We start from the raw sequence: 14,818 nt of genomic DNA on the forward strand, positions 1-14,818 counted from the left end.
ATTGTTTTTAACTTTTTCTTATATAAATTACGTTCTGACTATTTTTTTATAATAGGTACATAATTAGTAATGAATAGATACAAAAATAAAACACAGTTTGGTATCAAGTTTTATTTATTTCGATAACGATAATTATTCTTACAATAAAAACTATTACAACCTTAGATCTTTGCATTGAATGTAAAACTAAGCTTTTATCTGATAATTTGGTTATCAATGATTAGTGCTGACTGTCGAATAATGTACTCATTAAATCTTGTTTATTAATATTAATTTTATTTTCAAGAACTATGTAGCTATTATTGTTTATTTATACCTTATGTATACAATAATAGAATAACTTTTTTACAACGAACATCAGCAACTAATACTCATTTCAAAATTCAGAATGAACGAAATATGTGTAGTCATAGCTATGTTTTAGTTACACGAAATAAAGTAAGTACTAGATAATCTTTGCTCGTCCTGTACCAACAATCATTCTTCTAATATCCCTCGTACTTCCACGAGGCAAATTAAAGCCGTGTCAGTACAAAACTATAAAAACCACCTTGATTATTCTTACTTTTATTATTATTTAAGCTTCAAGGAGCACCAATAAGATGATTCGTATTGATAATATCTTTTTCAAATAGGGAATGAATTCTATTAAATTGGTTAATACGCATATAATTCGTTTTCTAGCAAAATATCAAGTTCATATGAATGTTAAATTATAAAAATTCAGAAACCACCAAATCATTCCTACTGCATTATTTAAGCTTCCAGAACGATAGAGTCACTCGTATTAATAAAATTTTCCTGTAATCTTTTTAATTAAATAATTCTCTACTAAATTAAGCAAATGTTTATTCAAGTTAGGTCAAAGTAAAACTGCGAAATGTTAAAAAAAGCCACCGTGATTGTGCCTACCGCATTATACGAATGAGTTGCATGGAATTGGTTGATACTACCAATTTTCGAAGCTACCTTTCGCTATGCTCGCCGCTTACTTTCCAAGTTAGCGACTAATGTTGGTGCGTTGTGTCTCTGATGCCTACAGTGAATAGAAGTTCTAATATTCGTTATGTCGATTCAGTCTGATCAAATTTTGTTTCTTTAACCAGCTACGTGGTCGTATAATTCTAACAAAGCGTCCATCATTCTGTCTCTGTATTGAGGTACATCTTCTACCTGTTTGCAAACCAAAGGCGTTCTGTCTACATATAGAATGTTCTCCAAAAGTTCTGGTTCGGCTGAGAAGTATTTGCTAGCGGCTCGAGGTTCTAATAACATGATTGGAATGTTTAAGACACCGTGTGTGATACACATGACTCGTAAATCTTCGATGGATGCGGAAAAATCGGCCCAAGGGAAGATGGTGGAAATGTCTAAGCCAGCTTCTTCCAGAGCTTTCGCCATTGACTCGTGGTAGATCTTGAATAATTCTTCGCTGTGTTTTTCGCGCAGTTCCCGTGTTGTTGTAAATTGAAGGAAACATAGGATATCGTGGGCTGGAGGATTGTATCTGCAATAATAATATTTAATATGTAATTTAATTTAGGAAGAGAGAAACAGGTATTTGAAAAAAGAGAAGAAAGAAATTGCTGTGTTAAGAGATTTAATTTTCGAACGAAGTGCGATATTTTTAGTATAATAGTAAGATAATGAAGTTGTGTGTAAGAATTACAATTAATTTTTGATCAGCCCTTTTTACGTTTATTGGTATTGGTATTGGCTGTGAATATATATATATATATATATTTTTTTTACTTTAAGCATGCACAAATATGATGAACCTTTTAACGAACTTCATCCGAACGTTTTTATACATTTTGCAAGTGTGAGTTATGAATTGTGACACTTTCTTATTTATCCAAACTAGGTATATTGATGTCATACTTTGATCTAGTTTTATTTACGTTTCACTTTATATGAATCACTGTTGATCACTTAAATCACTATATGAAGTTATGGTAATCAATTTCATAATATGCATCGATAGGCAGAGAAGATCAGAAATATTTTTTTTTTATTTACCTTGGACTTTGATAAGTAAATTTATGAAAGTATGCCCTCTATTTTGTTAATTTTCTGTCTGAGTAATAAAATTTAAAATTTAAAAAGTGGAATTGTGACACCCGAGAGATTCATATATGAAAATTAATTTATCAATCAGAAATAATATATACTGATACATTACAAATAATTAGAATAATATATTATTCGTTATTTTATACACAGTAGTTGAAAAAAGTACTTATAATTTATATACGACTACATTTATTATTACATCTGTATACTAATAAATTTTTAATAAAAAAATAATAACATTTAATTACAAAATAAGTGCATAACACTTTGAACTTAATTTAAGGAAGGAAAGATGGATATTTAAGAAAAATAGGAGAAAGAAATTGATGATACTAACACTAACTTAAAAAGAAATTTCATCTGCAAATACCTTTTGCAACCACTGTATTAAATCCTTTCCTTTATTTTTTATAAAAATATATTTCTCGGTTACCTTGCAAGTTGAAAGTCGATAAGACAGCACTCCACAGGCTTCTCGTCGATGTCATATTTAAACAAGATGTTATTCGCCCAAAGATCTCCGTGGCATAGTACATTTTTGTGTTTCATCGATGGCAGCAATTTATTCGCATGATCAACGCATAAGTCAGTAACCTTTGTGCTAAACGTCTTCTTTTGATCCTCATCCAAGTTTGGTATCAAGTCTATCAAGGAAACGATGCCTTTTACAGCAGCGTCGAACATTGCTTTAGCTCTGCCATCCGTCAAAGGCCAAAGTGTCTCTTGCATGCAATGAGAGAACTCGTCGTGTAGACTCTTCTGGTACAATTCTTCGAAAATCAAAGACTTCGCGTGAAATCTTGCTAGAGTTTTCATCAAAGTCTTGCAGTGTTCGAAATCAAACGGTTTATATTTATCGGGCATTTCGTAGCCATTGTGGGCCATATCTTCTAGAACAATTACATCATCTTCTAAACCAAGGAAGCACTCTGGAATATATCTTTTATCCAGACCATCTAACACTTCCGGGAAAACTGTCGTATAAAGAGCAACTTCCTTCTTGAATGTACCATATTGTTGGATAAAATCGTACTGTGGGCTTGTTATTGGCGGCGGTATTTTCGTGAAGAAATTGATATTCTTTGTTTCTAGTGGCGATTGCGGCGAGGCTACGGTAGCTTTTAAAGTAAAGTATTGGCCCATGAAACCGTTTACCTCGTCTATAGGAACAACCTCGTAAGTTATCAGCGAGAAATCCTCCATCGAGTCCTTGTGAAGTTTTTTACGAATTATCTCGAAACATTCTTCGTCCTTGAGAATCTTCTGCGTGCTTGGATTACGCATTTCTTCTCCAACTTCTCCGAGGAGTATTTGCAATTTTATTGAACGTTGAATTCAGTACGTAGTTTATTGAACGTAGAGTGTTTGACTTTTTCAAAAATTCTTAATTTATTCTTAAGCTTCTTCGAAATCCGAAGGCTAGGTAGATCTTTTACAAATCTGTAGATGTATTGAAAGTAGCTTCTTGATATCTTCGTTGATCGATTTCTTCAAAATTGTTCCTCGATATCCCCGATTCTTTTATTCTCGATGTATTTCTTGATTTATCCCAGTTTTTCAAATATTCTTAAGCTCCTCTGAAACTACCTCTAGCTAAACTCGTCGAACGTAGAGCTTTTGGATACCTTCGTTTCTCGGCAGCTCCGAAGATACGGAAGTTTCCTCCTACTTCTTCCTTTTATACCTACGCGACGAATGGCTTGGTTTTACAGCTGTTTACGGTAAAATGTCCGCGAATATAATTAACGTTCGTGACGTTAGATACGGCGCTGATATATGAGCAGAAAATGGAATGTAGCTTATGAGGAACAAAATGAAAGAGCACGAAGTTCTCTGACGATGGTTCGTGCTCTGGAGGATGTCTGCTTGGTATGTAATTCCGTTCAAGATCAAGATACCTTTATATATTGACGAAGAATCGCATCACGTGTACGTTACGTACGATAAATAATAGCGCGTACTCGTGTCGCGCTATTTTCTCCTTTATTGGCTCTGATTGAGGCTAATATTAGACACGTTACAACAAGACATGTCCTGCATAAACGCGTGTAAATGGATCTGATGGCTCCTTATTGACACTATTCGTGTAGATCGATACGGGACGACGGCGTGTACAAGGAGAGGGAACAGTTTGATAATGTTGAAACGATGAGACAGTGCACTCGGTTTTCGTTCTGATTATTAAATAGATATATAGCTGAGCATGGTCACGTGTTTCGACAACATCAGCAGACAGTCACGTTTCGCACGTGACGATCATCTAGTCAAGTACCTCGCTGTTCTCTACTCTTTGAATTGCTCTTCTGTACAGAACCCAAAGATTTTCTTTCGAACAAACGGTCAATGAATTTTTAATAGATTGCTGAATGATAATACAAAGATTGGGTTATATCCGTTTGGTAATTTAATCTAAATTGAATATGCATGTTTATTTTTAAACGGAACAGGTGGTTCATTTTTAAATATGATATTATATGGAATTATTGTATAACAATAAAGGATAATATTTCTTTAATCGAATATTTTAGAAAATGATTATTATCCAAAAAGAAATGGACAGCGCGTCGTTCTGTTTGTACATTAATTTTTGAATTAATGCAAATATGAAATATTGCATAATATAATAAATACAATGGTCTTGTATGATACAATAATTTTATTTAATATTATGTTTTTCAATAGTAATGGTATTTGATTATAATCATTTGAAACTTCGTTTCAATCTGCATAGTCTGGTGTTTCAACCTACTAATGTATAATTTATTTTAGGATATTTGCACAGTAGCATACGCTCTTGTCTTAGAGCCAATTCTATTTTACGATTTCTTTGGTATTTTTGTATAAACAAACTACAAAGTCTCTTTCAGTGATATTTTGCACTTATGTTTTTGCAATATTTACACGTACTTTGAAACACAAATAATAAAGGTTACAGTTAGCGTACAGTTTTGATTAAAAAGAGATTTTCGTGATTGTAGTCATTCTGCTTGTTTTACTTTGCAAATATAGCGATTCGATGAAGCTTAGCAGTTTAAATTCATTGAATTTTCAAATACTTTTCAGTCGGTTAGTTGAAAGCATTAGTAAATTGCCGAACGCCTGGTGCAGTTCTTTCGAGTTCTATTCGCTTAGTAACATAGATTTTTATGTGCATTCGTTAAAAAGATAAGTTACAACGTTCCTCCGCTAATTTCTTAGAACAATTTGGTTTAGGATAAAGATAAAGGTTCTCTTATTTATGTTGACATTTTTACGTATATAAGTAACGTAACATTTTTCTACACACTATATTTTTCATACGATACTGAAATTAAGAGAAACATAATTTTCTATTTAATTTATATTAAACTCTTATTTTATTTACTTAGTACAATAAAATTGGATGGTTTTTCATTAATTTGCTTTAATTCACATAAATTCGAACACGCATATAGATTCAAGCAAAAACAAACTAAAATCATTTACTCAATCACGATAACTGTTATTACAATTAATAACATTAATAGTAATCATTAGTCCATTATAAACGTTCAATTTAATTCTACTTGACGAATAATTTTGTTTTATTGAACGCCTTGCTACTACTTCGATTCTAACTAGTTTCTGTCGGCTCTGATTTAGTTAAGGTTCAATCTCTATCGTTAGATGCCTACTGCATTCACTTCAGATTTTTAGATATATGTATATATATATGTCTTTATAAAATCGACCATTTATATATATATATATATATATATATATATGTCTTAATAAAATGTCGATTTTATAAAGACATATCGTTTCTACATTTTATCTTAAATTTTGCTCTGATTCTTTTTTAAATTTGTGTTTTCATATTAACACGTGGGTCTTTATGCTTCATATTAACACGTGGAAGTGCAGCTGGCGTACAGGGCACTTTATAAAACGTTTATTCTTCAACTCGTACACTCAAGTGCTACATCATTACATCGAATCACTGAATGACTCATGCTGAGAATATATACAAAAAAATAACAAATAATACGTACGAGTAAGATTGGATTTTTATGGATTGAGAATTGGGACAATTACTTAATGAAGTTTTCAGTCATCAAATAACAAAGATTGATGTGTCTCAATGTTGTTAATACTGACACATACGAATCTATAAACTCGATACGAACGAATACGTGGCAAGTTTTCATCTATGGAATTACTTAAACTCAATTCACGATCAATCCGGAAAAAAAATAAACGCAACGAATGAGTATGAATAAAAGAACAAGGCTGTGCTTTGAGATGCTTGGCATTTAAAGGCAACAAGCGGCCAATCTTTACTTTAGCTCATAAACGAAGAAAGTGTTCATAATTTTTGTCCTTTCCAAATAAAAAAAAATTCTGAAATGTTTCGAATTATTAGCTGATAATTAAGCAATAGTTTAAAGAATATATTAATAATTATCATCGATTTTACAACGAAGGAAATATTTGAAAATAATCGAAATAAATTTTATTTGAAATAAAAATCGTCGCTTATTTTATTGGAAATCCATTAACTGCGATATATATCTATTTAAATATTATATTTATTAAAAGTAGATAGATAATCGTTTCTTAAAATCTTTTTAATAGATACTTTTAGTTACTGCGTCTCAACTTACACATAATGGTATCCCAGTGGGGGTGGTCATCCACATGTTATTTAGCAATTAAGTTATTTAACAATCCATATGTTATTTAATAATTAAATTGAAAAATTTACCAAATGTCCAGCTGGACAAATTGTAAAGTACAAATTAACTAATAATAATAAAAAACTTACTTGTATTCAATTTTAGAAAAAACTTTGATTTCGCCATTCGTTTCACCTAACTTATACTCGGGTAATAGGTTTGCGCAGTTTTAATACGCTGTTACGTTAGCGAATTAGCCCATTAACAGACGTAACGAGTGATGTAAGTTTTTGTTCAGAGTCAGGGACGATTTAGTCGAGTTTTCCGAAGCTGCACCGCCTATTGCCAACGAATATTACTACTGAGAAAACTGACCCACAATTCCTGTTCATTGAAATATCACCCGAGTGATTTCTTAAGATGAATGCCAGCAATTTTCCGCTTGACATTGCTAGTTGATCTTAGTTGAATCTAGTGGTAGTCTTTATTCCATTAATCATCGAAACGAGTGTCTATTAATCCGACCTTTTCAGATATTACGAAAACACAACTGCTTTACATTAACTTCGTTAGTTAATTATATTTATTTCTGTCAGTCAGTTACCGATAAATTTCATGTTAGTGAACTATACGATAGTATGTAGAAGCAATCTATAAGAGGGAAATACGTGGAAAACTTTCAACTTTTAAACATCTTCAAGTAATTCGAAAATATTAGGTTCCATAAAATTGCACCGAATTCGCAATTTGTGCAAGTGGTTGGTATCATATAAATTATAATATTTCAAGTAATAGCAATATGATTCAACTACTTTGTAAATAGTGGATTAGATATTTGTACATATTGTTTATTGAACATAATAATGAAGACTGTTTAATAATTTAAATTAGAAAATACATTGAAAATATATTATCTATAATTGATATAGATGAATTTAAATGTACAATTTCGATCAATATGCCACGGATACGTTGATTTCAAAAGTTACAGTTTATTAATTTATAATAGTTTACTAGTAATAACTTATTGAAGATATAATAGACTTATAAGATCAGTGTACTTCGTACTAATATTAACGTGAAACATGCAAATGAGTAACTTGATTTGAACGAATTGTACTGTTACGTATCATAGTTACGTCTCATAAATCTTTGTCTCGTGATAACAATGCTTAGAATGTGGAGGGAGAATAGAACAGACATAAAGTGGCGAGCGTATAAACGGGCAAAAAGTTACTCGCATTTACTACTTTACGTTATTACGTAATATTTCATATTTGAAATGTTTCTTTTTTACTTTTATTCTTTTTTCTTTTTTTGTAATAGGATTTACAAAGTTTGAAGCGTTGTAGATAATATAAGACGGCCTTTAAAGTTTTATTTCAAGTAGTAATTACAAACTAAATTAAATTCAATGTAGTACAAGAAATTCTCTTGTTCGTATGCTTGTCACTGTATAATTTTTCGCTTCCTAAAAAAGCGGCGGGGTAGTGTCGGACTATTACCGACTAAAACCTCACGGTGACTTATCTAACGCTTAACAGGAATGCGCCTGGACCTCCTTCAAAATGTTCTACTAGAAAACAGGAAATGAAACGGTTGGTAACTGGAAAAACAGCAAGCATGCGACTTACCGTTTGTAGATAACACCATGTGGTAAATTAGCAACAAGGTAAGGAATAGACGCGATATTCAATGCTTTTTCGTGTCCACGTTTTGAGGGTTACCTTGCCCTCTATACGCCGGTAAGGAACATTCTTGTTTTCTACTACGTCGGTATTTCAGAATCCGAGACGTAAGGTTCCGACTAATGTTACATCAAGACGTCTATTCTTATTCTACTGAATCGATAACGTCGCATGTGACATGAGATCAGAGGTACGAAAAAGAACCGAGTATTTGGTCTATGATGATTTTTTATCGATAGTTAAAATTTGTTGATTTTATTCAGAAATAATAGCTGAGTTCACTAAACATCGGTGCAAAGATGGATACAATAACCTAATCACACTTCTAAAATTCATCAAAAATGTAATATCACTAAAATGTAGACACGATAAAATTAGGCTGTAATGTAATAGTGTTTTGCAATAAATATGGCTACCAGACAGAAAGCTCCAAAGTACCGAAAAACAAGAAAACGAAGGCCAACATACATCGATCCGGTTTTAGAGGAGGAAAGAGCCAAGAGAATCGCAAAAATACAAGCGAAGAGACAAACAATAATAGACGAAGTTAAACTTTCGTTGGAAAGAAGAAGAAATAATAAAATAGCCATACAAAACGCACGTACTGATAAAAGGGAAAGGGAGGAACAGAAAGCGATCAGAGATGCCCAGAAAACAGGAAGTGAAAAGATTATGTTACAGGTTTTGAGCGTATTGCATTATAAATTTTTATTTCTTCGAAACTTATATCACTTTTAATGTTGTATCATAATATTGTATCGTAATGCTGATAATTAAAAAGTATTATTTTTTTTATCAAGATATTTTTACATTGAGAGGATTACCTTGATTTCAGTAATATCCATAGGATATAATTGAGAATAATGAATATAAATATGAATATAATCAAACGAGGGTTGAATAAAAAATTCGACAGGAACGCGCCTGTAAGATTTTATAATTATTATTATCCCAACCTTTTAACGAACCTTCACATATATTTATCTTCTTGCTATGAAATATTCCGTCAAATATGCCGTAATGAATTTTGAATTTTCTCACAGAAAATATCCTAGTTTACGCAGCGCTCATTTATTATATTTATACATTAAAATAGACGAAAATATCTTCGATGTACATAGTTAGTAATGGAAAAATGTATTATCTACAAAAAGTATAAATCGATAGAAGCAGTAATATTATTACACCGAATAAAAGTTCATGAAATCGGCTTGCGTATAAAATTTTAACGATAATTATAATACTGCGAAGAAAAGTTATGTTTGTCTCGTTACAGATTCGTGATGACTTAAGCCAAATCGCTGAGACTGGTATAAGGTGTGTATACACGTCCATGATAATACCAGAGAAAATAAAATACGACGGCCGATCAATTTTGTCGATCAAAGGCGTTAGATATAGATTGAAAAATAATTTACATATGGTTGGTTGGGGAAAAGAAGCGGTGACGATGAGTGCGGCGTTCGAACGAGTCGTAGGCAAACACTTGAAGAAAGGTTGGATGGTGGTGCCACGAAAATCAATTTTCATGATGTGGAGTTATCCGGAAGCGTTCCCTCCCTTAGATAGTCGTATTTCGTACGTCGAAGCTGGAACTGATGGGCAACCAGACGAAAAGTCCGTGACAGAAACTAGAAGAATTCTAAATTATTGTAAGAAATTGAAGAAAAAAGATTTGCTGATTGTCATGCTCTCGCAAGGGATCGACGATCTTCTTTGTCTGCCGCGAGAAACTATCACGTTGAGGGACAAGCTCAGAGTATTGAACAGATTGAAAGCTGCAAACGCTACTCCGGAAGAGATAAATACCGTGAGAAACAAGCTTTCTGCGATTAGAGGCAAGAAAAATAAAGAAACTTATCTATTGTTTATGACAGCGAAGATCTACGCAAATTCATATTTCTATGATCATAGTTACATAAAGATTAATATTCATTTTAATATCAATTGTAGAATTAAATGTATATTTATTAGTGTTAATTCTAGAATAAAATATATATGCAGTAGATAATAGCATGGAAATTCCAAAATTTTAAACATCTAACTGTTAAATATCTTCCTAACTAAGAAGCTCTGAAAGAAGAAAGAAATGTCTGAAAATGTGCCCAATGTATATCTAAACTATCTTCTCATTCTTCAATCAAACGCAGAAACATTTAATAAAAATATTCTCGAAACATCATACACAATTTATAAAGATAATTTCAATACATATATAAATATATATACGCAAAAATAATTGCAATAATTTTAGGAGGCGACTTAGCCCGGATGGCCTATCCAGCGAGAGTTATAACTCTAATCACGTCAGATGTTTCTGCCGAACCGATGTCCCAACTCTCAGGTGGACCATGTGTATATGATCCAAAAGGCGAGAAAGCTCACGCCGTGCTAGAAAAATACAAACTTTTGGATAGAATATCCTTAAGCGTGCGAGACTTGATAGAAGAAACAGTTCCATGGACGATGGCCGCTGACAAGCAATTGGACGCGGATAAACATTACAAGTTTGTTCATAGATACGTGATAGCCTGTAACGCAGACGCCATGGAGTGTATGGCTACGGAAGCGTTCAAGAAAGGCTTGTTTCCAGTGAAACTGAATTCAACCTGTTTAGGGGATATCCAAGAATTCGCTCGTGAATATGTTAAAATGACATCGTTGATGATTTTGGCTGTTGAGGGAAAAATTAATAAATTGGAGATGTTCCTAGAGATGAGAGACAGTCCTATATGTCCTCTAACCGATGAAAAGGTGCAGGAAATATTCCCTGCGAAAGATAAATGGGGTTTGGGAATGTGTCTTCTGTTGGGAGGGCGACCAACTGTTAATCTTTGCTCCAAACCTGGACAAGGTGGACCAAATCAGGAGTTAGCGCTATATTTCTCGTTATATTGGTATTTGCGTACGCAGCAGTATCCAATTTTAAGAGAGTACACTGTTTGGTTCTTGGGTGGCAGCTCCTACGGGAAAGATGGTAATACTGAAGCAGTTGGCGCGTTTGGATATAACAGCTTGGCCACCAATGTTTATCCAGAATTTGAGAAAGCACAAAGTATGTATCAAAGCGCGTACACGAAGTGGTGGAAACTTAAGGAGGAGAGACGCTTCGAAAGTAAAATAGCGGTAAATTTCTTGTTTTATATATCACATAGTTTAAAGTTTGAGATTTATGTCGATATTCGACATGGAGGATTTTAAAATATATAACTTAAATGTTTTAGATATCAGTGGATTTATATCACAAGGACAATGTAGCCAATTGTTAATTAATTTAATATTTCAAAACAACGAAGTTTTAATGTCATACACGACTAGTATCGTTAATATTCGTTAATAAGCACTTGGTCTTGTTTTTTAAATTTACTATTTAATTAAGCATTAAGCATTTACGTTGATCTACAACCTCTGTTGATTCAGAAGAAAGAATACAGTATTAAAATTTAGATTACTTATTTCGTGTTCGTTTTGTGTAAATATAGAGCTAAATACATAATCTTTGGTCGAATATGAGTTGAGATCGATTTCAATTTCATGTATTAAGAAGAGTTTACATTTTCTTGTTTATAGTATCATCTTGAAGAAAATGCTTAATAATTTGGAAGTTTTAAAACATTTTCCACATATGACAAATTAATTTCCACTATTTCTTTACAGGATGCACAAAAAGAAATGCTGGAACTGAAAGGTGTAAAAAACAAATACGCCGCAATTCTACCTGGTCGTGTTTTATCTGAAAACAATACGAATTTATTCTTCTTAAGTATTAACGGTGAAGACGAATTATTAGAATTAAAAACTGGAAATTATTATACATTCACAAACGTTGGAGATCTTCATATCATACGAATCGCTCGCTTCCAATGTATCTGCGACGGCATTTGTCATGGACATCAAGAAAAGGTGTGCGCTGATATGGAATGTCCAGTTTATCAATCGTTGTCAGCCGAGGCGCATTCGAAATTTCAATATTGTTGCCGTCTTGATCAACGAAAACAAGATTCTTGACTTTTTATATCTTCAGAAAGTTCATTATAACTTTATATTTATTGTAAGTATAGATTGCTTAACTACTTAAAAAAATATATATTTAGCAGTATTTACATTTATATTCATTACAATGTACATAATATCTTTTGTAATGAAATATTTGTTGAACAGTCTGGGTACGCTACTTGTAAGTTAATGGTCGTGGAATTAATCATGGAATTAATATCGAAAAATACAGAACCAAGGAGTCCTCGAAACAATTCAGTCGATTGGAAACGATATTGTCAAGTAAAATGTTTCGAACAATTTTCTACAATGAATCGAATATGACGTGATTGAAAGTAATGTGAAAAATAGTGGTTATTATAGAAGAATAAACGTACAATATTTTACAATATTCTGAACCATCATCAGTAATCACTATATATCAGAAACGATATTCCGTTGTACCTACGTAATTGACTTTAGAAAAAAAAAAAAATTATATTTTATAGAATAAAAATAGTAAAAATTGGTACTGTTTTAAAAATTATTTTAATGGTAGTGGTCAGTTTTTAATATTCTGTTAGTGTTACTACAAAAATTACTAGCGCTAGGATGTTATGCCTATCACGACACAGGTGAAATAACGCTGCTCTCTTCTCTCGTGTTTAAATGTATACATAAAACTAATATCTTTTTTCAATAGTCTATCCTATGTTTTATTCATAGTAAAATACATTTCAATGGAACGAATAGTTTTGTTATAATGGATTCGAAAGCATATTTCTTCTTTTTGGCTTTTGCACAGTTTTATATTTCAATAGGCTCAAAATGGTGTTCATACATCAAAATATCTGCGCTATATAAAATATTATAGAGGATATCAACGTAAACTTTCTTTTCCATGGACTCTATAATTTTGTGTTAATTTGTTCGCTAAAATAACCGTATGGAAAAATTTCCCTATCATATGGAAATTTTCGAAACTTGAATTAAGCCATAAGAGAGGAAATCCCAGTTATAAAGTTGTTAGCACGACCAAAGCGAAATGATTTCTATTGACCGGCCGGTTTTTCGAAGTGGAATGAATCGAAGGAAAGTCCCAAGAAGCTCATTTCGTCCCGCTTTGACATAATAGAGATCTTCGAGGCCAGCGTGTCCCATGGGTTCGGTACCAATCCCGTTTAACAAAGCCTCAGGAATGAACTCGACTAGCTCAACGACGCCTGCACAGTGTGGTAATTTTCAACACAATCTTCTTAACGTTACTTTTTGCTAAAATTAGAAATATATCATATTCAAGATGCTTACTTTTCAACGAACATTTATACACTATTAAAAGTACAAAGTCAATTATGATAAAATTTATAGTTGCTTATGACGATTAGAATTGAAGACATTTGGAATAATATTTCGATGAAGATGGCGATGTAAGATAAATATCGCAACTACGCCTACTATTATTAGTGGAAATAATTGTATGATTAATATTTCACAGAACATTCGATAGTTATTTTGAGTATCAAATGTTGAGTATCAGATTTGCTATTAACCTCAGGGCAGTTCTTGAGGAAATACTCAAATTGCAAATTACATCTTACTACAATGTAAAGCCTAATTGAACGATCCGACGGTGTATTTTGATATAAATTGATTGTTGTTATATCTAGATTTAATAATCTTTCTTAATAATATAGCAAAATGTTGGAGCGGAATCTGTGTTTTAATTTTTATAAGGCGGAAAAGTAATTACCAAAGGAGTTGTTAATGCAGATTTAAGTGCAAAATATTTAACAGAAAACCCAATAGGTTCCACTGGTTCTACAATACCTACTGATGATAACTTGAAGGACTTGATAACTCTTAGTCAATATTTGCGTCTTTGAAGTTAAAGAGAATTGATTGCGAAGAAAAAGTGGTAATACCTGTAAAAGGATCGACTAGATGAGTTACCAGCTTAAAATCATGTTAGTAGGATAGTGTGGGAGACTATCGATTGGAGTAGCTGTACAAGCACATAACTTGTAACTCATCATATAATGTTTTCACCGGACGAATGTGTGATGTAGCGTCGCGATATGATTACAAGATTGTTTATGATTGTCTACAAGATATAGGGTGTAATCGATCAATCATAGCAATCACTATAGTAGGAAATAATTACTATAATTAGGAAATAATTACTATAATAGGAAATTTCTAGTAGGGTCCCTCGTTAGTGAAATCATTTTGAAATGAATCGGAGCAACATTTTTTAGATCTCTATATTTTTCTACTTAACTACGAGTTAGAAATCTTGTAAAAGAACAAATTTTTCGATGAAATTGTTTACTGTAATACAAATGAAAAAAATTTAGAATTGAAAAAGACGTTTGTTGTACAGTTCAATGCAATTTTTCTCAAATGTTAATTGTACGAGAACAGATTTAAAATAAAATCTGGTTCGGTATA

The 14,818-nt window shown here is 32.3% G+C and overlaps 2 protein-coding genes across 2 annotated transcripts; one reads left to right on the plus strand and one right to left on the minus strand.

The window, feature by feature from the left end:
• Positions 1-254: 254 nt before the first annotated feature.
• LOC132906055 (uncharacterized) lies at positions 255-3,970 on the minus strand. The gene is made up of 2 exons (XM_060957906.1): positions 2,507-3,970; positions 255-1,507 (listed from the first exon to the last, which is right to left on the minus strand). The coding sequence occupies exons 1-2, from the start codon at positions 3,355-3,357 to the stop codon at positions 1,099-1,101; spliced, it is 1,260 nt and encodes a 419-aa protein (XP_060813889.1). The 5' UTR covers positions 3,358-3,970; the 3' UTR covers positions 255-1,098.
• Positions 3,971-8,190: 4,220 nt separating this feature from the next.
• On the plus strand, positions 8,191-12,917 carry LOC132905913 (glycerate kinase-like). Its single transcript, XM_060957655.1, has 5 exons — positions 8,191-9,076; positions 9,672-10,233; positions 10,650-11,521; positions 12,053-12,446; positions 12,557-12,917. The coding sequence occupies exons 1-4, from the start codon at positions 8,804-8,806 to the stop codon at positions 12,401-12,403; spliced, it is 2,058 nt and encodes a 685-aa protein (XP_060813638.1). The 5' UTR covers positions 8,191-8,803; the 3' UTR covers positions 12,404-12,446; positions 12,557-12,917.
• Positions 12,918-14,818: the final 1,901 nt, after the last annotated feature.

Source organism: Bombus pascuorum, chromosome 4 (genome assembly GCF_905332965.1).
Source record: "Bombus pascuorum chromosome 4, iyBomPasc1.1, whole genome shotgun sequence".
Lineage (NCBI taxonomy): Eukaryota > Metazoa > Arthropoda > Insecta > Hymenoptera > Apidae > Bombus > Bombus pascuorum.

What these genes read in the sequence shown, in the direction of transcription:
- LOC132905913 (XM_060957655.1), top strand. Translation starts at nt 8,804, where the DNA reads ATGGCTACCAGACAGAAAGCTCCAAAGTACCGAAAAACAAGAAAACGA. An exon ending in GTGAAAAGATTATGTTACAG is followed by an intron (nt 9,077 to 9,671) that starts GTTTTGAGCGTA and finishes GTCTCGTTACAG; the next exon opens with ATTCGTGATGACTTAAGCCA. An exon ending in GCTTCGAAAGTAAAATAGCG is followed by an intron (nt 11,522 to 12,052) that starts GTAAATTTCTTG and finishes ATTTCTTTACAG; the next exon opens with GATGCACAAAAAGAAATGCT.
- LOC132906055 (XM_060957906.1), bottom strand. Translation starts at nt 3,357, where the DNA reads ATGCGTAATCCAAGCACGCAGAAGATTCTCAAGGACGAAGAATGTTTC. An exon ending in ATCGACTTTCAACTTGCAAG is followed by an intron (nt 1,508 to 2,506) that starts GTAACCGAGAAA and finishes TTATTATTGCAG; the next exon opens with ATACAATCCTCCAGCCCACG.